Below are 25,469 nucleotides of genomic sequence, written 5' to 3'. Positions count from 1 at the left end.
GTGCTTCCTGGCTTTTTCCTCTTTAAAACTGTCGCCTCTACCTTAGTTATTTGGTTTGCCCTACTACAGGCACAGGCTGCTCTCCTGGGAGCCTTAACAGCTGTATGTATTTCAGGGACTGCTTGCATGCTTTGTGTTTTTCTAAAGCACCCCTCAGAGTCATGTTTTCTTTTGTTTGCAATACTGGCATTGGCAGATCATTGTTTCATTGGTCCCTGGTGTCTGGAGGTCGCGCCGGAAAGCTGAATAGGGTGAAAAACCTAGATGCAGAATCTATCTCAGCATCTCTGTCCCTGTCTCTTCTCCCACTAGATGGCTCTAACACTAAAGCATTATCCAAAGCTCAAGTACTGGCCACTAACCAGGACTTGGAAATAAGCATTTTGCCAAGCTTCTGTGAAGCATCCGTTAAAAGAACAGGTTTCAAAAACTAATATCGAATTTATGCTTCCATGAGGATAATTCCATATTCAAGCTTGGGTGAGGGGCTCTATGAAGAGCTGCATTTGAGAAAAACATGATCCAAAAGCCTTGAGCTTTGCTGCAGGGCTGATAGGCACCCTCAGTAACTAAACTGTCCTGCCCTGCTCTCTGGCTTCCCCACCACGTGGGCATTGCCCAAAGTAGAAAGCAATGCGTGTTTTGGTATATTGTGCAATGTATGATAGAAGGAGAAATGAAGGGTTAGAAAAATAAAGCAAGAGTTGTTTCTTGTATGTAGTCACTGGATTTGCACGTCTAACCCAGAGGGAAGAAATGGCATGGTCCAGGCTAGCTTACACAGGAGCTTGAATTTGTAGGAAGTAATTTCTACACAATTAAGAGAAAGATCGTACCCTGACTGGATTAGTCCAGCTGAGCATGAGGGAGAGTTGGGGCAACTGGAGCTGTAGTATATGGCCATGTTCTAATTAACTTGAGTTGTTTTGGATTCTGGATTAGTGGCCAAGTGGGACAGCTCTTGATTTAATGAAAAACCCAGGTAGAATGTATGTGATGTGGGGAAATGAAATGAGGGAAAAATACACGTTTAAATGTATATAAAGGGGAATGCAGAGAGAACGATAAGAGGGCTATGGGAAGCACAGATAATCAGAACCACCAGCTTGCTTTTTAAGTGAAAAATGACCAGTTAAGAGGAAATGGAGGAAAGGAAACTTCCAGCTTCCTCCTGGAAATCAGGGAACTGCGGCACTTGCTGCGTCAGAGTTGCTGGGGGATGCAATGTTTATCTGAAGAGAGGAAAGAAGACAAGAAGACTAAGCTGACTGGCTGCTATTGATGGCTGGTTTTATTTTGCGTATCAGAAGCAATTGTGTGGAGTTAGAGAGGAGTGAGGAGAAGGTGCAGAGTTGCTAGACTCTGCCTTTCTTTTTTCCTGTTAGGTGTCAATCACCATTGCAATTATCTGTTAAATGGGAAGAGGAAGCCTGCAACTCTTTGGGGTGACAAAACAAAAAATAAAGCTAGAAGGAATTGGAAAAATGTTTTAACATTCCTTTTCCATCAAAAAGACATTGAAGGGAAAAAAGGAAGAGTTCTAGTGTTCCTGAGCATTAAAAACAGGAAAAAAAGAAATAAATTTTAAGATACCTAGTTGGTAAACATATACTTTTTTAATAAGTGTTTACAACCATTTGACTATTATTTTTTCTTTCCCTGTTAGAAACTACTTTTTATGGTAGAGGGTAATGCTCTATAAACTGCACGCCCACCCACGCAGTTACTTTATAAAAAGTTAAATAACAATAAATCATACTAGGCTTTGCATTAATAGCCTTTATGTGACATAGTATTATAGGTGAGACATAGACCACCTAGCAAAGTGAGCCGTTCTGGTAGGCTGAATACAAACTCAATCCACAGCAGTATTGCTGTGCTCAATCTCGAAAATGTTAAAAGTATGACCACGGTGCAGTGAAATGAATGTTTAAATCTCTATGTTCAGAATCCTTCTAAAATCATCTTTGGTTCCCTAGTAGAGGGTCTAGCTAACAAAAGGAGGGCACACCATAGCTACACAAGTGCTCGTCAGACAGGTAAAAACGAGCAAATGTTTGGTCAGCAGTCTCTTGTCAGGGAAGAAGTTAGGAACAAGCTGCCGTTTTTAGATGAGGTCTGAAAATTGTTCCGTATTTCCAGATTTCTGAAACTTTGAGAAGGCTGTCAGTTTTCAGGTGGCACAAAGTCAGATTTTGTAAAATACTGGAGATAACTGGATTGTTTCCTTTTTCTCCAAAATACTAAACTTCTATAAGTTCCCTGGACTTCCTTAGTTGTACTTGAAATGCTTTTGTGACTCTTGGTCTGTTTATAACCCACACATTGTCATTCAAAGAATGAGGCGCAGTGCCTTGAACTTGTCTAGTGCATTTTCTTTATTAAAAATTACCAAAATGTAAGAGTGAAATAAACAGGAATATGACATGGGAGTACATTAGATTGTTTCAGATCTTACCACATGTAATAATTTACAGTTGTTTAACATATATATAGTTTTGACTATAGTTATACTCTGACAATGTCCAGAGCGCTAAAGCTACTATGTGAAGATGTTTTTCATGTGACAAGGAATTGTATTTTCATCAGCAGAAGTTAATTTTTTAAGAATGTTTTTTTGCCTAACTAGCACAGGTTTTGCAAAGTGAAAAATAACAATTTGCAGGAAAGAAAATATACTCTTTTAGCATTTATGAAAAGTATGAAACAAAACAGATTAAATACGTGGTAAGATACTTCTCCTCAATGGCCATCTGAGTAATAATGAATGCTGCTTCTCAGAGGACCTTGCTGTCTTACATGGGGCTAATTCTGCTACAGGCACTTGATTTATTCTAAAGTAATAAGGCAAAGGATCAGATTCTCAGTTTTCCAAAGTACATACTGAGTTGATAATGATGCTTAAGAACAACAACAACAAAAAATATCCAAGGCCCTGTTTGGTCTCTATGGCCAAAAGATTTCATGGCATTTAGAAGGGTTTGTCTAGGCAGGGGTGAAAAGAATTTCCAGGCTTAATTCTGTACGTTCTTGCACGGTTACTTCAAGCACACCTACTTCCCCTACTTTGTAAAATGGCATCTTTCGGGGTAGGTATGACGTTACTGTTCTGCTGTTAAAAGGCTAGACCTAGTGTCAGTTGAAGCTAGCACTGATTGTAGCGGCCCCTGTATCATGCCAGCGTCCTTAGCTGTTGTGTGTATCATAGAAAAAGGAACCCTTTAAACCTGCAAAGGATGGCTCAGATATCCTGTCTTCCAGAACATAACTTCATGCTGACTCTGAGTGCTGCTACTCCCACTTAGGACATAGAAGCTTAGAAACATGTTTTTGAGGGAGTAAATTACAATTTAATTTTTAATTTATTTTTACACATAAGAGCTTAAGTAACCACTGTCACATGTAAAGACTGTTTTGGGAAATCGGTTTTTCACATTTCAATTAGCTTTCCCTACTGTTCAAACCAAGACATAGGCGGCGTTATCATTATGTTCAGACGCTAAAGGAAACAAAGTGAATCACTTATCATTTGTTATAGCCACCATCTTCCAAGGCTTAATTAAAATACGACATTAATTTCAAAACCATTCAGCTATAGATATATGTTCAAATGGTTATAACATAATAATGATAGGCGTCAAAATTTTGCTCATTCACTGTAACAGTTTATTTTAGGAAACTCAGTCCAGCAGATGAACCTTGAATATACAGACTAATGCAAGGAAGGAAATTTTATGATGTCTGTTAGTTAATACAGAAGCCAATCTTATTAATCATGGATTTACAGAGGGCTGTTTTATTAGATGTTAACCATAGCTTATGTTGACAATTGGTTTTCATTACAGGACAACTAAATTTATTATTTGTAATAAGATAAAGATAATTAAATTGACTTTATAAAGGTTACTATCATAAATGTTAGTACCTGTGAACAGCAAACATAAAACTGCTTTAGCAGCGAAAATTCAGTTAAATGATAGGTGCTTTCTTTCCATTACATTTAATAGTCCCTGAACATTTTTTAGCCTGCGTTTTATTTTCCAGAGTTTATACCTACTGCTGTGAAAAACTGTTTGGGTTAAAGCCTCACTTCGAGTTTATTTACTTTCCAATAACGTTATAGAAGTAAAATGACACAAAATAAAGGACTAAGTACAAATGTAGTATGCAATGGAGGCTTGTCCTGTTATTTCTCAGATTTGTCATTAAATTATTCAGAATAATATGTTGAGAAGTTAGATCTACAATGAAATCTGACTTCTAGGTGGTTTTAAGTCTTAAAAAGAGTAATTATTAAGGAAGTTGCAAAAGTTAAATACTTGGAACTTATTTAATCTTTTTTAAGTGTATTGGGTTTATTATATGTATATCTCTCCCTTAATACCAGCTATCCATCTGGGTATGAATTTTTGAAAATGTGAAGGAATACAGCAAATATTAGAGACCCTGGAAAAGCACCTAAAGTATTATCTTCAAACTGAGTGATAGTACATTCCCGAGCTTGGACAACATGCAAACCGTCCAGTACAAAAGTAATTCTATCAGAATGCTCGCAGTATGTTTTTACTGTCATATTAATCTTTGGTTTCTAGATCTCATTTGCCCCAACATTACAGGCTTGTAACTTGCCAATGCCACTTCAGTGTTTTGGGCCAGTGATGGAAGGAAAGAGGGAGTATTTTCGGAAGATTGTTTTAAACTGTGGCATAAGACTGAACATTTGATAAGTTGGAGTCTTTAATGAAATACCCTTGGCTGCAGTATCCTTGTATTATTAGAGCTAATTGTGATTAGTTCTTTCATGGTTTTGCAGCTTGTGGAGAGAAGGGTTAGCTAGATGGCAGAGTACAGAGGAAGTGAGCAGCACATCACAAGAAGTACAGGTTACCAGAGATGTCAGGCTGCTGGTTGTTGGACTGCAACATAGATGCCAACCCAGTGTGTCTTAAATTCAGTTTATAACATGGCAAATCAGCTTGGTGCCCAGAGCAAAAAGCACCGAAGTTCTGCGTAACTTAAACTGATGGCTGGTTTCTCTATGGCGTTGTTACTGGTGCAGCTATTTCTAACAGAAAAGCTATAAAACACTTGCTGCCCACTGTAATTTTGAAGCTTTGTTGTTCATGTGCGGACACTCCTGATGACCTGATGCCGTAGCTTTTTGCCGTTTGCTTCAAGGGTAAGTATGGATCTTGCACTGCAGGATCCAAGTATTACAGAGAAATCCCTCATCTCTCTGGCATTCCTGCTGTGAACAGCCACAGAAATCCGCTCAGAAGTGAGTACCCACTCTGAGTAAAAGCCACAAGGATGCTAACAATTAATGCTGCCCTGCTTTGAGGGCTGACTACCACTGCTGCCTACCTGCCCTGCCAACCAAAGCTGCTGTCAAAGCACAGCCCGCGTATCTCTGCCTATGCCACCATGTGTTGGAGCTTGTCACATTCATGGAGCTGCAATTATTTCCATTTGCATTTCGTGTACGGAGGGGCCCAGTCTCAAACCCAGCTGGAGTTCGGTGTGGCAGAAGATGGGGTTTCAGCCCTCACCACCTCTTCAGCAGCCATGGTTGATTTTGATGGAGCTCGGAAGGTCAGGTGAAGCTTCAGTGGAGATTGTAATCTTGTGCTCAAGCTGTTGCTTGGACCCAGGGTTTCCTCCCAAATCAAAGCATGGCCTGAATTCACTCTACCTGTGTTTGTTCAGGCACCTACATGGAGGTAACTAGGTGAGAACCCTGTCATACCCTGCTCTCTCCAAAGTCAGGGGAGAGAGATGGGAACCTTGGAAGATGATTCATTGCAAGCTGCCCTGCTTATTTTCCTCTCTCGACTGCATGGGAACCTAAGGATGTAATGATTTCAACTTGGATGCTATAATAGATGCAGAGATGAATCTGGGATAAGCATTACTCACTTTGAATTTTCCTATTGTGTATTTTTTTAGTGTTAAAGACATTTATTGAAACATAAAATACAGATGCCTTGGCTGAATTTTGACTCTTCACAGCTACCTCACGCTGTACTGTTAGCCACCTTCAGGTCATTATAAATTGCACTTTCTGATTCTCTGTGTGTGCATTTGTAGTGAAGGTGCTGAAGCCATTGCAAGAATCTGATATAGTCTGGTTTTAATACATTACTTAATCTGCTCAGGACTAAGCCAAGGCAGACTCATTCTTCAGGCAGTTTCCATTTTGATGTAGTATTTACTTTAAACGAAAGGCCATGATCCTGTTCAAAGACACGGTTTCCCCCTCTCTCCCCTGCTGTCATTAGAGTCAGATAACAGGAAGAGACAGTAAGATAACTGCCACTTATTTGGATTTCACTGAAGCTTTCAGGCAGAAACAAGGACGCCAGCCAGAGCCAAATCAATTCATTTGAATGATTTGCTGATTATCTGTGTTAGTTATTCCCTGATTATCTTGCCTGGTGTCCAGGACTAGCTCTTTGCCTTTGGGCTTGGGTTGGCTGTTTATTTTAATCTATTATTTCTAGCAAATATTCTGCATCACGAGCAGTGCACCCCAGTCTGTAGGGACAAGAATAATTGGCACTGGAAAAACTGAGGACTGGTATGTTAATAACTGATTGACAGAAAAAAGCTTGATCATAGCTTTTCATGGGGGCATCGTGTTAGTGAAACAAGGCTAATAAAGTGGCCTTTGATAGCTCCTTTCAAGACTATGGCTTGAACATTTGGATCATTGCTTTTGTGTCATAATTAATATTTCAGTTATGGATGTTCCAAGAGCTCCCTGCCAAGATACACTGAACAGGGGACTATGCAGATCATACCTGTAGAATAATTTAGTCTAAAAGACAGGTCAGGGAGCGGGTGAGCAGGCACACAGAGGCATGGATAGGGTGACCTGAGCTCCAGCAGTGTGCCATGGCAAAGGTATGTGTTCACGTCCCCAGTTTCCAGTCCGGAGTCGCTGGACCACGGTCTTCTCCCTCCCCTGTCTGGCAGCACACTGCTACTTTAGTCACTGCTGCACCCCTCGCTGGGAGTTCATGTTCTGCATCTCAGTGGCACTCAGACAAAGAGAACCAATGCTGCTCCCAACGCTTGACTTGAATGTAAGCTTTCCTTCCACAGAGTCTACCATCATACAAGACAAGGAACTATAGCAACATTTGGGAAATTTGAGTTAATAACATTGAGATGCTAATGGTAAAGTACTGTGTGGTGGAGCTACAGTAGCAGATAGCTAATTTGGTCAGATTGTGCAGTCTGACCTCCCTCCTGAAACCAAAAGATCTGAAAAATTCCTCAGAATCCAGGGAAATATCCTGTACTTTGGGGCTTCTGATGACAAAGAGAAAACAAAGCCTCTGAATTCAATCCTCTTGCATTGCCATCACCCTCCTGGTGCGGCAGGCCTTCAGCCAACAGACAGGCTGTTTTCTGGCTTTTAACTATGTTCATTTTAACAACATATTGTAGATAAACATATACAGCTTTTTCCACAATAGAAATAAATCACTTGATTCTATTCATTACCTCGCCTGAGTGAATTTGTCTGCAGTAACTAAGGCAGTTAGCACACGGTCTGAGCTAATGCAGGAGAAATGGGGAAACAGAGCTGTGACCAAAATGAGATGCTGTCATTCTGAATGATGCAGAAAGAAACCTCAACGATAAAGCAATACAGATGAAATCAGACTACATGTTTTGTAGCCAAACACACAGAACAAGAAACGAAAGCAATTCATGATGCTATCAGAATTATGGACCAGTTTTCCCACCTTCCCTCCCTCCCAGACTAGAGCAACTGGTGCAGCCTGTGGGGTGAGGCTCCCCGCCCAGGTGAGAGCGGTGGCCATGGGGCCAGGTCTCCCTCCCCACCTTGCCAGCCTGCCGTCCTCTTCTTCCTCATCAGCCTACAGTCCTCTCCTTTCTGACTCTGTGTGCATGTACACCTCTGCTCGTTTTGCTCATCAGTCAAGACAAATTGAGAAGCCTGAGGAGAGACTGATAAACCAGCAATTACAGAGCCAAGTCAACAAGCAGAGATGGCACCATGTTGACCAGTGGGAGCGTTTGTTCAGGGAGGGGAGAGAGCTCCAAGAGCAGATACAACTTTCACAGCATAGATAACTGGTTTCCTCTTGACATCAGTCCCTAATGAAGTTGATCCAACCTGTAATATCTGCAAAATCAAACTTTTGGCTGGGCCAACAAACTTAGCTGTCCTGAAGCCTTAAAATACCCCATTTCAGTTGTACACTTTGCTGTAAACTTCATGTCTTAACATCAGCTGGATCAGATCTGATAAAAATGTCCAAAGAGGAATTCAGATGTGTTAGAATCAATTTTCAGCTTAAAGATTAATTTTTTAAACTTGTAGGTATCTATTGACATCTGTGTCTCTTGTTAGGAGAGGAATATCAGAGGTGCTCTGCTAAGACAGACCATTAACTCCAATGTCATCTCCCTACCAGTGACCAGAGGAGCTGCTATGGGGAACTGTGTGAGAAACAAGCGCAGATAGAGAAATCCTTTCCTGCCTTCATCAAACAGCAGCGTAAGGGCTTCCTGAGCCAAACATTGTGAGCAAGCTACTATGGTTAATACTCATCAATGTACCTATCCTCCATTAATTTGTCTTCTCCTTTTCTGAACCCATTTGTACTTTTGGCATCCAACGCTTCCCATGGCAACGAGTTCCACAATTTAATTATGCACTGTGTGAAAAAGTACTTCCTTTTGTTTGTTTTAAACCTACTAGAACAGAATTACAGGATACACAACAGAATTGCATGGGCAGACTTAAATGGGAAGATAATGTGGAACGACAATGGAAAAATCAGTCTCAGCGCAGAGAACTGGAAACCGGCTTTGTTTTTGCTTTACTCTGACCACCAGTACAGGGTTAGTTAGTACTTCCTATCGTTCCTCTCCCTGTTATAAATAAGCCAATTTACCTGATTAGTGTGAAAAGTTAGAAAACAATCTGAGCTCTCTACAAAAATGGCAACGTTTGCCAGAAAGATGAGGTCTGCCATCTTCCTTTTCGCTTAGGGTGGAAAAGATGTGCTGACTGCTGTGCCCAGTGAGGCGGGCCTCTGAATTTGCATTTGAATTTGCTAGGTGATGCAACAGTTGAAAATACCAATATGATTTGGGGCTCTAGTGGAGATGCACCACAGGGAAAGAGCGAGCGAGTCTCTCTTCTTGGAACTGACACGCGATAGCATCTGGAAAAGGTGAGTGCAGTTCTCTGCACCTCGTTACCAGGAAGACAAGCTGGAGGAAGTTCAGAGAAGAAAAGCCAACTGTAGCTATGTGCTTGGAAGAACTGGCTGAGAAAAAGCACAAAGAGCTGACAGCATAGCATTTGCTAACCAACACTTAGGGAGTAAGATGACATAATAACTAATGTTTTAAGTGAAAACCTGCAGGAATGAGAAGTACTAGGTTAGCGTGGGTCAATAGAGTAGCATAAGTAATAGGAGGCTTAACAGAAGGAAAATGTAATAACAATACGTCATCATCCCTGGCCTTGCCCCGTGTCTGGATTTGACCTGGGCATTCCAGGTGTTGGCACGTAATGTTTGCCAAGAGCACGCAGGTTATGATGCTCTTGCCCAGCGGAGAGAAGCGTGGGCAGAAAGTCATCAGTGCCTTTGCCAGCTCTATGAAGAGGGGGTTGAGCCACCTACACGCAAAAGCAGAATCAAAGAAAGATTGAGCGCTTCTTCGTTACCAGCAGAAAGGGCCGGTTGGTGCTGTTGGAGTCATTGCTCTGCATGTCCCAAAAGCAGACAGAAACACTGTTCATGTCCCATTCACGCTCCTGTCTGTGGCAATGCTAGCAGGACCCTGACCCTGGTTCAGGCGTTCTCTGGAGAAAGAACATCCCTGGGTCTAAGTTAAGGTGTAGGCAGGTATGGAAAGACTAAACCCATCTGGGTTTTATCCATAGGTCTGTGTGTATTCCTCATAAGCTATTCATGTCATGAAACCCACAGAGAGGGAGACTGATGTGTCCAAAGCCTATACATGAACTAAATATGAAGAAAACTGTTGAAAATACAACTGCAACAAGGAATGAAAATGCAGCAAGCAGAAAATGAAAGAGCATCGGGTTGCAACAGAAGTAACTGCAGCAGGGTTTTGAGGAGCGCGTGCACTGTGTGGCAGACCTGGCCAACATGACTTCCTTTTGCTACTTTCTGTGATTTTTATGGTTATCTAGAGCATCCTGGCTCTTTAGGAATTTACACTTCAGTGATACAGAGGCTTTGACAGGCTGTGGTGCTGTCTCCCAAACAAACCCATTTATCTATAGAACACACTTATCCTGACTAACTGGCTTTAACATACATTCTTACAGTTTAATATTTTACAGGTGTCGGATGGCTGCTGCATAAAGAGCAATGTCATGTCTCCCAATAGATTCAGTCCTGAGGCGAAATGTAGCATAATTTGAAAGAGACAAAACCAATAGAAAAGCGGCTTGGGAAGCACAGAAATGAAGTCATGCAGTGAGGGCTTGGTTTAGGCACATCCTAAAATTAAATTGCTTATTTATCTTTAAAGGTAGACTGTTCTGACTTGATTCTGTAATCATGGTCCTGCTTTTCAGGCAATCAAAACCTGCCTTTACTTATGGTCAGATTTTCAGTGCATCTGAGACTGTAGAAGACCCCCCTTTCTTCAAGAGCAAATCTAGAAGGTAATGTAATGGCAAAAGTCAGGCAGGGTTCACCTGGTTCCTCCTGGGCTGTTGGACGTTCTTCAAAGAATAAATGTGAGCTACCTCTACCTTCAGTTTAAATTGGTTATATCATGTTAATTAATCTAGAAACTTTAATTTACATTACCTTTTTAAGAAAAATACTCAAATTGTTTGTATTTCCTAAAGTCAGATGACACAATTTTAAATCGCGCAACTACACAGAGGGCAGTGTAGAACCTGTTCTTCTAAAAGATATTTCTCCAGTTAATTTCTAGGACGTGTTGGTAATATTATATGAGGAATCATTTTGGTTTACTATGATTCTGTAGTTAGTGGGTCTCTCCACAGTCTACAGTGTCTCTGAAGTCTTTGTCCTGGTGAGCAGTCTGCTTTCTGCAACTCCTCCCTAGATGTTCTACACATCCAGTAAGTCTGAACAGATTTTTTAAAATCCCATTTTTGCTCACATGCCAATTACATCTTTGGCTGTACCTTGACATGCGAAGAACGGCATGGATCGGCAAGTGACCCATATGCATAACGTTTCTCATCGCTCATTGCGTGGATGACCCTGCCAAACTGCACTGCCTGTTGCTGCCTCAGAGTCCCCGGAAGCAGACATGCTTTTGAACTGTGGGGATTTGCTGACTGGGCTGGGGAAGGGGAGCTCCAATGTGGTGCTCCTTCTCCAGGCATTTCCTGCATGTGCCTGCTCCCGCAGATGTAGGTGCAGAAGCATGGACTGCAGATCTGCCTCTGAATTGCTCTGCTAATTCTCAGCTGAACTAAACAGCGTACAAGCATCTACGAGGATGCAGCACTATGCTTTGGGTAGAAGTCCAGCTGCCTCTTCTCAGCAGCTATGTATCACCTGCCTGGCTGCTGAAGATACTGTTCAGACACCTATTTACATCTTTTTATAGTAATTTTGCTGTAATGTTTTCAAGCAAGCATTTTAAAATAAACAAAGTATGGTTAGAGATCAAGATTTGGATTAGCATCCGCATGGGGTTTGGCTCTGATGTCATGGTGTGACTTCAAGGAAACATCTGGCCTATGATTTAGATTCTGCAACACTAAAATTCCTATGTCTGCACCTACAATTTCAGGCCCCAGTGCTGGGATGAGGTAAGATTATGAGATGGTCAAACTAAGGAAGGACTGAGAAAGAGCAGCTGTTCTGAAAAGTTAGTCAAACCCAATCCTTAAACTATGAGGAAAGAACTGTAATGTTCTGAATACAGATTTTAGAGATATATGCAGATTTTGTATCAGCATATTTATTTTCATGTCAAGCATGATTTATTTTTTGTTTTGCTTTTACCAAAAGTATTGTAATGAGTAAAAGCTGTAGTGTGGATATTGCCATCCCAGCATATATTGTTGTCCCACTTTCTGTTCAGGAGTAATTATACTTGGTATAAAGCACCTTGCTATTGGCCTGACTTCATGCCTACCAGGAGAGCTGTACTCTCAGCTGCACAAGCATTTCAACAGGCTTCTGTAACCAGCACTGCTGACACAGAGAAGCAAAGTGTAGAAACACGATAGCTCAACCAAGACAAATTTCCCAACCAGACTCCAGGGAAGAAAAATTTAAAAAACCCGAACGGCTACAAAATACGCTCATAGAGCATGGGAAAGCCTGCAGCTTTGCAAAAGCATTCCCCTGATTTCCAGAGTCTGAAGGGACTTGAACAGTGACTGGCCTAACAGGTGATTATTGCTGGAAAGGGTGAATGAAACCAGACCCGGCAAAGGCCCACTCAGGATGCTCACCTACACCTTCCTCTGAGCCAGCCTGAGCTCACATCGTTTTAGACAGCCAACAGTGAACACAGAGCTGAAGCAAGGCTCTGTTTATTAAATAGTGCATGCTTTCAGAACTGTTACAATAAAATAACTTTCCAGGTTGGGTGTCAATTGCTCCTATATCCCACACATTGAATGGAAGCCTTTACCCTTCCCTTTGACTGGGGAAAGTATCCTGGTTTTGCTTTATCTCCCAAATCATGTGGGTTTCCTCTCTGCTCCATAATAGCATTATCAGGGGCCAAAACAGAGCTGTCAGCAGAGCTGGACAATTCAAAAGTCAGTCCTTCCTGATTCTGCACCTGGAGTGAGGCAAACTGTGCACAGGCCAGCTTAGCTGCACTACCAGAGGATGTGGCATCCTTCTGAGTCCCCCTCACAAAGCAGAAGTCCTCATCGGTAGATGCCAAGTATTCTCTGTGTAGCTGGAAGTGCCGCTAGGACTCTGGGACATTGAGATTTTACCACTGTTGGGAAACTCTGTAGTGTCACCAGACCTAGCAGTAACTCTCCTGGCACCTCTGGTGTGAACTAAGAGAGTATAATTAGCACAGTAAGGTCTTCTGGACACAGAGACGTGAGACTGGGTATCATCTGTGACTGATGCTGCCGTGTTTCATCAGTCAATTCTGGGCTACACAATTTCCATTATGGGGAGACCTCAGCTCACAGGCAGGAGCAAGAGGGGGAGATATATCTGCCTTAAGGAAAAATGATTCTTCCTTTGATTTCTGTAATATTGTACTTTAAAAGATATTTCCATGTGTAACCATCAAGGCATATTCTGTCATTCTGTTATGAAAAAATACATGACTTGCCTATGAAAATCATCAGCTTCAATGGACTCCAAACCCATTACACAAGTTCTGAATTTGTCTCTAAGGCAATTCCTCCTCTAGCCTTTTAGTGCCAATTCTACCCAAGTATTTTGGCTCCTACCCATGGAAATGAATCCTTTGAAGAGTTTCTGCACCTGAGAGTCTAGCAATCTATTTTTCAGATGAGGACAGATTTCGGATCCATCGTTCTAACTCCACTGTTAAACAGCCATTAATAGTTAGCTAGATTGTTATTGTAAGCTTCTATATTTGACTATTAACAGCAACTGCAAGTGCGTATCAGCTCCAGATAAAACAAACCTACCTAGGGATTGATTTTATGATGCCAAAATGATAAAGTTTGCTAAAAAATGTAGAGTGAATGTGTAAGCTCTGGAAAACATTAACAAAAATAACTAAGTAACACGCCCTATTCATACCTAATTCCTACTGACATCAAATTTAGCTGTGTGTACTTTGGACCCATTGGAATTGTTACAGTGAAAAATCTTGCTGCGCAAGTCCTCTTTGAAACATACAATATTTTGTGTTCTGATTACTCTGTAAAAAAAATATGTTTTGTCATCACTGTAGTTTAGGCAGATTCTCCATTGTCTGCTATCTTGTCATAGTCATTTATATCAACACAGAGTGGGTGTACGGTAACCAGCAGTCTGTGTTAGCAGCGTTTTATATTCAGTTTGCACTTACGTAAATGATTGTGCAAGATGTGGGAGACAGTCTAGCCCCTGGGAATGAGATGTGTTTTTGGGTGTAATCTTTATGTGTGTAGCCAACACATAAGAATATAGAGAAGTTATAACATGTTACAGTTACCATCACCCCAAATAAATATAATTAACCAAGCAGCTTTCAGTCACACTTTTAGTCAAGATCCAAAATAGCTCATGGTTTGTGGTGGCAGATATATAGGAAATACGAGCCTGTAAGGAACAATATATTGCTTTGTTTTTCATAGCATTGTTCACCACATTCTCATAATGGTGAGATAAGAAACTCTTCAGGCCAAGGAAGGTTAGGAAAGTGCATTCCAAAAAACATTAAAGCCTACATAGTTTCATAGGATGCCTCTGCAATTCAGAAGAAAACTCTGGTGAATTATGTCACACTTCAACTGAATTAAACTCTGGTTTAGAGAAGGTGGTATCACGGTAATCACTAGGTCAGCCCGGTCCAGAAAGAAAGTGGTATTAACCTGTAATACAGGGCCATGTGTTCCTTCCTTTTACCGCAGAGCCATAAATGTTGCATATCCCACTTTGCAAGTCAAGGTGTCCCAGAAGAGACATTAACGATATCGGGGGCTAGAGGAAATGGAGGCACCTTACCAATGGGCTCCCCTGAGGGTCTGGCATGTGTTGGCTTGGAAATCCTTGACAAGACTCAAAAGCACCATTAAAGCTTCTCTGTAGCTTTTCTTTTTTGGGTTTTTTTTTCCCCCTTTTCCCTCAGAGCTGGTGACAGCATTTAGGAAAAGGGCACTTGCTCATGGCAGTGCGTGTCTCATACCCACAAATTCAGTGCCAAGAAGAGCTCTTCAAATCATCGGAGAGCCAAGACAGGCCCACGGGTGGCCTAAACATTCCCGAGGTGTTCACATCTCTCTCTCTGCAGAGGTTTGGGATCTTTATTTTGCCCAACTGTAAACCACAACCCCAGGTGGAAGAGCAAAGGAAGAACCGAAGAGGCAACCCCTGGCTGACTTTTTGCTGGGCATTTTCATCTCCTGAAGTTTCCCTTGTGGTGGAGCAGCGTGGGTTGTCAGTACAAGGCAAGGATGTCTAAATGCCGGCGAAGAAATCTGCTTTCCTCTAACCCAATGCTCAGAAACAGCTGAACCACTTTTGCTGAAACCTTAACATACTCAGCATGAAGCAGATTCCCTCAGAACAGAATTTTTTCCACCTGGATGATTTAAATTTGGCAAAATCATAATCATATGAATATAGGGATGTAGGATGGAAAATGATAAGCTCCTGCCAGCTCTGCCTAGAATAATAGTTCATACTTTGTCCACCCCTTTTTAGACCAAGATTTGTCTTGTTCTGCTACATCTGATGAACGCCTTTAAGACTGACCTGCCTTAATGTTTATTACGGTTGTAACTCATTTAGTAAATCAAGTCACGACGGTGAGGAGGAGGAAGATGTGAGAAGCGAATATCTAACAGATGAGTTATCTGGAAGACAGCAGCACCGACTGACATCACCCCGCAACACGCGGTGCCTCTGTCTGCAGCAGTCTGGCTTCAACGGCGCTAGGAAAATCAGAGAGGTGAACTCCCTCCTATTTCCTCCTTGGAAGGTGTTCAAGGCTGTGGCCTCACCTCTCTTGGAAGAATCTTGAAATATTTTCAGTAATGGGAAGGGGTGGAATGGCTGCAGGCTGGATCGTCTTGGAAAGTGCCCTCTAGCATTAGGGGATGATGCTGCTGGTAGCCGGCTCCAGCTGTTAAAAGATGGACTTTGCTAGATTGCTCACTAATTCTAGACAGCCAAATGCATTTACTTCAGCTAGGAACGATTAATCTTGGTGTCACTCTCCTGAAGCCTGAAGTGTCACAGAGGGTGCTTATTTTGGGCAAAACTCCCATTTTTGAGAGCAGAAACCGGGCAGGTACCATGCCAAAAAAATACATGTTAGTGGTAACAGAACCTGCTAGGCAAGGAAAGAGTTCTTGTGCTTCGAGACTCATTTCACTTATAAATCATGGAGTAGTTCATGTATTGCCTGGAATAACCACCCCAGGAGTCACAAATCTTCTGGGGGGCGTTTATCACGGGTGATATGGGGTGCGGTGGAAATACCGCCTGGCATTTGCCGCTGGTTTTGGAAGCATTCTTTTCCTGATTTTATGACGTTTGGGTTTTTTTCGTTTGATTTTCTTACGAATTATTTTATTTTAACCCATTTGCCTGATGATGGAGGGGGGCGGCCGAGCCCACTCCGCCCTGAGCCCCCCCCGCCGTGCGCTCCCGCGGTGCCGCTGTCCAGGTGTTTCACGTTAAGCGCCGCCCTGTAAAACCCGCTCAAGAACACGGTGACACATAAACGCTAAATTAAAGCTGCGCTGCTCCCCCCGCCCCGGGGCTGAGGGCGAGGGAGACCCGGCCACCCGCAGCACCGGGCGGGAGGCGGCGGCGGCCGGCGGGAGGCTCCAGAGCCCCGCGGGAGCCCGTGGGCTGCCCGCCTCCTCCGCTGAGGGCTTCCCGTGGGGCGCCGTCCTCGGGGAAGGCTGCTCCGGGGGCTCCGTCCCGCGAGGCCGCCGTGGCAACGTCACTCGTGGGGGTGCTTTGGGCAGCGGCCGGTGGCAGCGAGGCCCCCGCTGCTCCCCCCGGGGAGCCCGCGCGGCCCCGGCAGCCCCCGGTGCGCGGAGCGGCACCTCGCAGCGGCCCGCCCGCCCCGTCGGGAGCGCGCCCCGGGCGGCGGCGGGGCCGCCGGCATCGACCGGCGTCCCGGACTTCTATTAGTAGTAGTAGTATGGTTGGTTTTTTTTCCCCCCTTCAGCTCAGAACTTCTCGAAGGCGGGAGATTTCACAGAAAGCGAAGGGGAGGACAGGGCCCCGAAGTTATTGCACGAAATAATGAGTTCTCCAGCCGGTCCCTTCGGGCCGCGCTTGTGCCGGTGCCGGGATGCACGCACCCGCCCGCCGCCCCCCAGAAACCCCCGAATTAGCAAGGAAACTTGGAGGGGTTTCAAGTGCATTCTAAGAAAATTAATGGGAAAGGTTTGGCCGTTGTTTGTTTTGTTGTTGTAGTTGTTGATTTTTTTTTTTTTTAATCGGGAAAGAAGTGTATTTTCTCTCTCTCTCCCCCAGCCCCTCGAGGTTTTCCAGATAAATTGGAGCGCTTTCCGGAGGGAACCTGGAGAAGAACTAACAGAAATATTAAAGCGCTGTCTCCCACTGATCTTGGGGTGTCTGCACACCTTACTTGAAATGCCCGTTAGACTGTAAAATCCACTCAAAACTATTCGTCGCAGCAATTTCGGAATAACGTATTTTACCCGAAGCTGCATTATCTCCCTCACAACAGAAACTACAAACAAAATATCTGCTCCAAAAGAAAGGGAAAAGGTTTTATTTAATCCAGAAAATAATTAAAATCTCATGTATTTTTATTGGTTTTAGTATCCAGCAGAGTGAAAATATTGAAACTCCGAGACCCCATGCATTAAAAAGTCACAACTGTTCTATTTTATTAGTTCTGACTGTGTGAAAAAAATTATAAGGACAACATTGAAAAAATCCGGGGTTTAGAGCCCCGAATGGCCATAAAAACAATAAAATCAACTATAAAACCTGCACTAGTGATATTAAAAAATTATGTAGTTCAATAAATGTGACATTTCATGAATGCGGATTTAATAGTCTCCAACCCGTGGAAGGAGGAAGGCTAAAGTCTAACAATTGAATTTGAAAGGGGCGGTGCTGTAGAACTGCAAAATTAAGTGCTTCATTTTTCTTGTTAGGGATTATGCAGTGGTAGTGGAATGTAATAACTGTGCCATTAAAACTTCCTTTTAACAAGGCCTATTGCTTGTATAAAAGTCAGAAAAGAATAATCTCTTCCTCTATTTATTTGTTTTCCAATAATACAGCAAAACATGGTTGTTGGGTTTTTTGGGGTTTCTTTTTTTTTTTTCGGTTAAACTTGTTCTCAGGATTTTGAATCGACAGCTTGTAAAATATTGTGGGGGCCCTCCATACTGCTGCCTCGTATCATGCACGTCGTTATTCCAGAGGGCAACGGGTCATCGGTTTACTGTACATTTATTAAGTAAATCAAGCTGCAAATCCAACACTTCCAGATGAAAACATTAGCTAAACCCCTTGGAAAGAGCAATGCCTGGGAGACTGAGCAGAGAGAGAAAAAATAATCAAAACTGTCAGCTCGCTTTACGTGTACCTGATATTTACAAGACACAAGACCACGCTTTAAAGGTGAGTTTTGGCATTTGCTAACAATGTAAAGAAAAAAAAAAAAAGAAAACCCAACCTCGCTATATTATTAAAAATATATATATTTCCATTTCACCGACACCCTTTTTTCTTGCTCTGAGCCTCTTAGTTATTAAGATATTCGTGGGTTTGAATTGGAGACCTTTTTTTTTAAAAAAAAAAAGTTAAGCCAGCACCTGCTGCTCCTTAACAGCATTCCGTCCTGGCTGTCAGCTCGGGGCGTGTGAGGGAGCCGGGGGACGGGCGACCCGGCGGGGTCTGCGGACACGCGGGGGGCACCTGCCGCCTCCGCTCCCACGGAGGGGGAGAAGGCAGCCCCCCCCGCTGCATTCGGGGCAAGTCCCCGGTGGGTGGCGGGTGGAGCTGGGGTCACCCCCCCACCCCCGGCAGCCCAGCGAGGGGCAGCCCCGCGGCCGTGCCCCGACGGAGCGCCCGGCCCTGCCCGGGGGCGGCGGGGCAGGAGGGAACACCCGGCCGGTTTTTAAAAATTAAATCGACGGTGCCCAGGTGGCGCTGCTCGGGCCGCCGCGCCGCCGCCCCCGCGGGGCTCCCGGGGAGCGGGTCCCCGGCGCCACGCACGGCCCGGCCGGGGGCGGCCGCCCCCCCCTTAGCCCGCCGTCGGTGCCCGGCGAGGCGCGGAGCAGGAAATCACGCCGCGCAGCTCCGCGCCCCGCCGGGCTCTCGGTCCCGTCCTGGGGGACGAGACAGGAGCCCGGCGCGGCCCCTCCGCCCACGCGTGGCCCCCGCTCCGCGGCCGCGCTCCCCCGCCCCTTTCCCGGTCCGCGCAGCCGGGCGGAGCGCCCGCGGGGGGGCTTCCCAAAGGTGCACAGCGGACACCGGGGGGTTGGGGGTCAGCGCACGCCCCCTCCGCCTCCTCCCTCAGCCCAGGGCTGCTGGGGGTCAGCGCTCTCACCCCCCCCAACCCTCACCCCGTGGGGACGCTGTGCCGCCCGCGGGTACGGGCAGCGCCGGGCTCCCCGCTCGGTGCCGTCGGGCTGCGGGGGAGGTGGCGGTGTTGTTGGGAGGGGGTGCTGCCGATCGCCCCCCGCTGCCCGGGCTCCCCCGGGCTCCGGCGGTGGCTGATTGGCGCCGCGGGGAGTTTGCTCGAGGAGGCGGGGGGAGCGTTTGCCGGCGGGGGGTGGTTTCCCCCTTCCCTGGCCGGGCTCATTGGCTAGACGGAGCCGTGGCAGGAAGGGGACAGAGACCACGCGAGCTCCGCCCAGCGCCAATAGAAACCTATCGAAGGGTAACCCGAGCCCAGAGAAACCCGCGGCGGCGGTGCCAGCACCCAGCCGCCGCGGTCGGGGCCGGCTCTCGGCAGGGGCGGCCGGGGGGCGCGGGGGGGCGCGGGCGGTGGCCGCGCCATGCAGTACCAGCCGCCGGGCGCGGCGCCGGCTGCGGCGGCGGCCCTGGGTGTCGGCGTCCCGCTGTACGCGCCCACGCCGCTGCTCCAGCCCGCGCACCCCACGCCCTTCTACATCGAGGACATCCTGGGCCGAGGCCCCGCCGCCGCCCCGACCCCCCACTCCCTGCCCGCCCCGCCGCCGCCGACGCTGCCGTCGCCCAACTCCTCCTTCACCAGCCTGGTGTCCCCGTACCGGACCCCCATCTACGAGCCGACCCCCATCCACCCGGCCTTCTCCCACCACCTCGCCGCCACCTACGGCACCGGCGCCTACGCCGGGCCCCTCTACTCCTTCCCCCGCGCCGTCGGTGACTACGCGCACGCCCTGATCCGGCAGGACCCCCTGGGTAAGCCGTGCCCCTCACACCGCCGCCCTCCGCGGCCGCGTCCCTTCCCGCCGTCGGGGGCTGGGGGGGGGTGGGGTGGGGGGAGAATGGGAAACGACCGAGGTCTGCCCCCCTTTCCCGCCCGCCCCGCCGCCTCTCCGCGCTCCCCCCGTCTCCCTCCGGCCCCCGTCTGATTTACAGTAAATTAAAGACGCGCCGCGCTCCGGCGCTGGCAGCGGGACCACAGTGCGCGGCCGCCGTGACTCAGATTTGTTTTCCTTCAACCAAGTGACTCTGAGAGTGTCCTTAGTAATGTCGCGTGTGGTTTTGGTGGGGAGTTTTAATTGTGCTGGGAGATCGAATGGCAGATCGCAGCCTTTTCCTGCGGATGACTTGAAAAGCAGTCGGGGGGCCGGCTGGGCTCGCCGGTGCCCCCGCGGCTCCCCGGCGGGTCGGGGCGCGTCGGGGCGGGCCGGGCCGGGACCCCGGCGGCCCCCCTCGCCCGCTGCGGGGGCTGAGCCCCGCGCCCGGGCTGCAGCACTTGCTCTTAGTGATTGCAAAACTGGACCTGACTCACCACATTTGTGCAGTGAAAGAGGCTGACCCTTTCCGTTCATACAGGAAACCTTGAGCTCTCGATAGGAGTAAATCTGGTTTCAGAAGCTGTTAAGTGTTTTCCTGGCCGCCTGAAGCAGGCTCTTCCCCGGGAGTCGTGCACATTGCTGATTACTTTATCGACATCCTCAATACAGACAAATTCAGGAAACACTCGACTTCTGATAGCCGGGATCCGTTTTTCTGATATTGTTCATTTCCTCTGTGTGGGATGTGACTTTATGACAGCTAAAATAACCAGTTGCTTCCTATTTTTTTGAGTCTGTTTTGCACCAGAATTACTAAAGCCTGACGCAAGCAAAATCTTGAAAAACAATGCAGCAAATTTCAAAGGGTGCAGGCAGCAAGACAGAAAGACAAACAGAGTGACTCAGTGGCACTGGCCAGAGCCTCCAGCCCCGGGACGCGGCCGCCGCTCCGCAGTACGTGCCACTGCCCGCACCGCCCCGAGCCCGGGGCCGAGCCCGGCGGGCGCTCCGCGGCCACGGGCGGGCGAGCCCCCGGGCGCGGGTGGGGGGCTTGGGGCGCTTCTTGCCCGAAGCGGGTGCTCGGCGCATCCCCCCGCCCAGCCCCGCAGCGCCCCCGCTCCCCGTGGGGCCCCGGGCTCTGCTGGTTTCTCTGGGGCATCGCAGTGAAAGAGCAGAAGGAAGCAAAGGTCTTTTTTTTTTTTTTTTTTTTTTTCTCTCTTTTCTTTGCGAGATAGACCAACAGGAAACACATTGACGGAAATGTTGCCAAAGCCCGTAGAGTGGCTGTAACTGGTCTCTCTGTTCGGCGGAGGTGAAAAATCAGAGGAGGCGAAAGATCAGACTAGGAACTGGGGGAAATAAAATCAGGCGAAGGAAATTAGCGGGCCCTGGACCCGGCGCGCCTCCAGGCCGTGCTCGGGCAGGGCCGGGGGTCCCCGGGCACGCGTGTCCGCGGCCGGCCTGTGACCCTCGGCGCCGTGCCTCTCTTTGAAGGGAAGCCGCTGCTGTGGAGCCCCTTCATCCAGCGGCCGCTGCACAAGAGGAAAGGGGGCCAGGTCCGCTTCTCCAACGACCAGACCATCGAGCTGGAGAAGAAGTTTGAGACGCAGAAATACCTCTCCCCGCCGGAGAGGAAGCGCCTGGCCAAGATGCTGCAGCTCAGCGAGAGACAGGTGAGGCGGTGCCTGCCTCCCCGGGAAGCGCACCCCATCCCCGGGCACCCCCCGGGGCCAGCAGCACCGGCCCTGCTCCGGCACGCGCCGTGGGGCTGCTGTCGGTGCACCGGGGCGGGGGGGGGGACACGCGGACGGACGGCTGGTTCTTGCTTTCTCTTTGTGCCTTGGGTAAGGCTCCGGGTGCTCACCTGCTCCGAGGCTACCCCGTGCCTTCTCTCGTTGTCGTTGCTCAGGTCAAAACGTGGTTTCAGAATCGCAGAGCCAAATGGAGGCGTCTAAAGCAGGTACGGGGATGTTTCCGTTTCTATAGAAATAAGCATTTTAATTGTCTTATCTTATGCCGTGCTCGCCTATTCCAGGTTGTATGCAGAAGTCATCTGAAAGGCTGTTTAACCTCTTCACCTTGATTAAAAAGACAAATAGTCATGCTGGAATCCATGAGGGCTCGTTCAGGCAGCACTAACGTTAAAAGCTCCTAATGTAGTTCCTATATCAATTATGCCCGGCTTTCACACACCGCCTATTAAAACTCCACGCTAATTGTTTTGTAAACCCATATGTTGTTTAGCCAATTAACGTGGAGGAGATAAGTAATTGTCAGTAAATTACTTAGGCCGTTGTTTTGGAGAGGAATATTTACTGGTCTTCTAAATCGCCCTCTTTTCAGAAACACAAGTCGATTTATTCTGCAAACCTTGGGAGAGGCAGGTACAAATGCCTTGTTTGTTTTGAGGAGCCACATGGAAAATTGAGTAGCTTTTACTTTTCGTTTACAAATAGTCACAGTGTATGAGGCTGAGAGGTTGAAGCGGCTTCCCTTGCCTTAGAAACCGTGCTGGAGCAGATAAGTCTTTCGTTTACGGCCCAGAGGGCCCAATCCTGCACGGCTCGGCCAGATCGAGGCCCCTTAGTTCAAAGATTTGTGAAAAATCCCTGTATTGTGTCCTGAGTCTGGCCTCAGTAAGGGTGACATGGACGGCCGAGTTTTACTGGTAAATCAACTTTGAATAAAATAATAAGAAAAGAAAGCTAACCGCAGTGCCATGCTCTAGATAGATTTGTTCCATGAGCTTCCCCTGGGTTTAATGCGTGCTTCAGTTGATTTTTTAATAAACCCCCTTTACTCTGGCCAGAGGCGCGCTGGGTCCCCGGCGGTGCCTCCTCGGTGGGGCCCAATGTGCGCCGCAGTGTCCGGAGAGCTCGCTTGGGATCTCGGCCATTTTAAGTCATTTCCTCCTTTTCATTCACTCGCATGCATTTCTCCCACGGTTATATCACGGGTACGTGTCTCTGCGTGCTTTCTCTGAAGAGTATCATTTCATGCCCCCTTAGGGGACTGGGCTCCCCAGACAGCTGCCGATGCAGGGCTACTCCTGCCTGCAGAAATGGCGTTTTGTTTTGGTTTGGTTTTAATGGTGAGTGTTTTAAAGTTGAGTTTTAGCTTAATTAGTAATTTTTTCCCGTTTGCTTTTAGGCCACTGATGGATTTGGCCTCCCTCCTTTTGCCGTTGGGTGTAATTAAAGAGAGATCAGGACAGGAGGAAGCTGTGTGTCGGTGTTTGTAGACTCATAATAAACATTTGCTTTGCTAAAGACAAAAGTTCAGAGGTTCCTGGGCTCCGGCAGCTCCTGATTCTTTTGAAGTGGCTGCGATAACCATCACCAAGGAGCCTTATTCATGGCAGCCGCCCCTGTGGCTGCTGGGGAGTGGGATCAGAGCCGAGCCCCTGCGTGCAGCTGAGCCCCCACCCAGCCCCGGCCCACTCGGGCAGGTTCATAGGCAGGAGGCCCGGGAGGTAGCGGGACACCTGCTTTCTCCTGCAAGAAACCCAAGGAGGTTTTCCCACCCGGCACAGCTGGAATTCCCAGGCCTCCTGGTTCCGTGGCCTGTATTTCCATATAAAGCGGGCTTCTTTCATTGCAGGAGAACCCCCAGGCTGCCAAAAAAGAGGAAGTGGAAGGTGCTGACAGTCACAGTGACCAAAGGCTGGAGAGCTGCCCGACCCCCGAGCAGAAGGGTAAAGAGGTCTCCCTGGATGGCTCGCAGTACACCCCGTCGCCCGCCTCACAGGAGGACCTGGAGTCAGACGTCTCCGACGACTCTGATCAAGAAGTGGACATTGAAGGCGACAAAGGCTATTACAACCCTACCCACTAACTGCCCCATGCGGAGCGTGGACCCTAACTCAGCTTGCACTTTACCAGGGCCTGGTCTGGAAGAACATTATGCCACAGGAGAAAACTTTCACCATTCCACTGAAAGAAAAAAAACCCAACACCAAATAGACTAATTTTATAATAAGCAGAGAAAGAAAGATGTATTTTCCACAAACAGTCCATTTTTGGCAGATCTCTAATTTGGTTAAAGGAACATGGTTTGTATTTAATTATTTGTAAGATATATTTGTACATTAATCAATGTTCTAACTGGAACATAATACTGCACCCTGTCCTTACTCACGGGGGTGGGTCTGAATCAGCTGCGGTTTGTGATCAGGCAAAACTCCTCTCTAGCTAGCGTGGAAGTGAGGATGGATTGCAGGACTAAGCCCTTTGTATGTGTAAACAGATGTAGTTTAAATAGATTAATTTAAACACCGTTTGCAAGCAGAGAAATGTGTCCTGTGAAATAGGGAGGGATTTGACCATCCCAACAAGTGCCTTATGCTCACACCCTTTTAAGTGCTGTGGCGCTCTCCACCAAGACAACTCTCTGTTCATCAGGTGGAGTCTTTGGACAGATTCATATTTGCTCTTGTGTGAGATGAAATGTGCCTTCTCAGATTTTTGAGGACTTTGACCCCCAATCTGGATGATTCCATTTGCGGGGAAAAACCCGCCACATTTTTCTCCTTGAAAATCTCAAGCGCCATTTTTTGCAGATTTGCTATTTGAGAAGAAAATGCGGGGAGTGATAGGGTCCTGCTGCAGGACAGAAACTGGCATCAGCTGCGGAGGATGGGGCACGCAGCTGTGGAAAGATAATGCCTGTTGTATACATATCTGCCTCTGTACATACTAGTTTTCTTTAAAAGTCTTGCGGTTTTATACCTCACATTGTTCATATTTTGTACATATTTGTTCAATGTTTAAAAAAAAAGCAAAACCTGGTATTTAATTCTTGATGGACTCGTCTGTGAAATAAAACTAAACTCTGCACCACCCGCCGCGCTGGCCGTCCCGTTACTGGCAGGAGAAATCCCAAACCTCCCCGTGCCAGCAATGCCCCAGCTGTGTTGCGATTGGGCTTTTCCCCCCCGTACCTCGACCGGTGGGCACCCTGCAGCCCTCTGGGTGCCCTCGCGTTGCGGGGATATCGCGTGGGCCCATCGCTGTTTTCTGTTGTTATTTTTTGCTGTTTTGCAGCCTGCGTTTCGGTTTTGCCTGTACCCGCGCCTCCTGCGCGCTCGGGAAAGGGCTCTGCGGCAGGAGCAGGAAAGCCTGGCCTGCGAGCCCCGGCTGGAAGCGTGGGTGTTTATTCCCCCCGCGAGTCGCCCCGACCCTGGGGAGCCGGGGGACCGCGGGTGGAGGAGGAGCGGGGCCGGCGGTGCCTGCTCGGGGCCGGGCATCGACCCCAGCCCGGGCAGCCGCTGACCCGCCTGAGTCAACAGTGGTTATTCATCGGCCTTTCTCCGAAATGATGCCGGCCCGGGGGCGCGGGGAAGGAGCGGGAAAGC

The 25,469-nt window shown here is 47.2% G+C and overlaps 1 protein-coding gene and 1 long non-coding RNA gene across 3 annotated transcripts; both read left to right on the top strand.

The window, feature by feature from the left end:
• The first annotated feature begins 19,502 nt into the window (after positions 1–19,502).
• HHEX (hematopoietically expressed homeobox) lies at positions 19,503–24,956 on the top strand. Of its 2 annotated transcripts, XM_064463830.1 has the most exons (4): positions 19,510–20,054; positions 21,611–21,789; positions 22,026–22,076; positions 23,717–24,956. In XM_064463830.1, exons 1-4 carry the CDS (start codon positions 19,667–19,669, stop codon positions 23,948–23,950), a joined length of 852 nt encoding a protein of 283 aa, XP_064319900.1. In that variant the 5' UTR covers positions 19,510–19,666; the 3' UTR covers positions 23,951–24,956. The 2 variants fall into 2 exon arrangements, with proteins under 2 accessions (XP_064319902.1, XP_064319900.1); XM_064463832.1 differs by lacking the exon at positions 22,026–22,076 and having other exon boundaries at positions 19,503–20,054.
• On the top strand, positions 20,065–21,524 carry LOC135315480 (uncharacterized). Its single transcript, XR_010374970.1, has 2 exons — positions 20,065–21,070; positions 21,352–21,524. It is a non-coding gene; the product is annotated as an uncharacterized LOC135315480 (long non-coding RNA).
• Positions 24,957–25,469: the final 513 nt, after the last annotated feature.

This window comes from Phalacrocorax carbo, chromosome 12, assembly GCF_963921805.1.
Source record: "Phalacrocorax carbo chromosome 12, bPhaCar2.1, whole genome shotgun sequence".
NCBI lineage: Eukaryota > Metazoa > Chordata > Aves > Suliformes > Phalacrocoracidae > Phalacrocorax > Phalacrocorax carbo.
The sequence above is the reverse complement of the archived record's forward strand: the minus strand, read 5'-3'. Positions and strand labels throughout refer to the sequence as shown.

Bases quoted from the DNA above. Each gene is read 5' to 3' on its own strand.
- HHEX (XM_064463830.1), top strand. From the start codon at position 19,667: ATGCAGTACCAGCCGCCGGGCGCGGCGCCGGCTGCGGCGGCGGCCCTG. The intron at 21,790-22,025 runs GTGAGGCGGTGC...GTCGTTGCTCAG, and splicing joins TGCAGCTCAGCGAGAGACAG to GTCAAAACGTGGTTTCAGAA. The intron at 22,077-23,716 runs GTACGGGGATGT...CTTTCATTGCAG, and splicing joins AATGGAGGCGTCTAAAGCAG to GAGAACCCCCAGGCTGCCAA.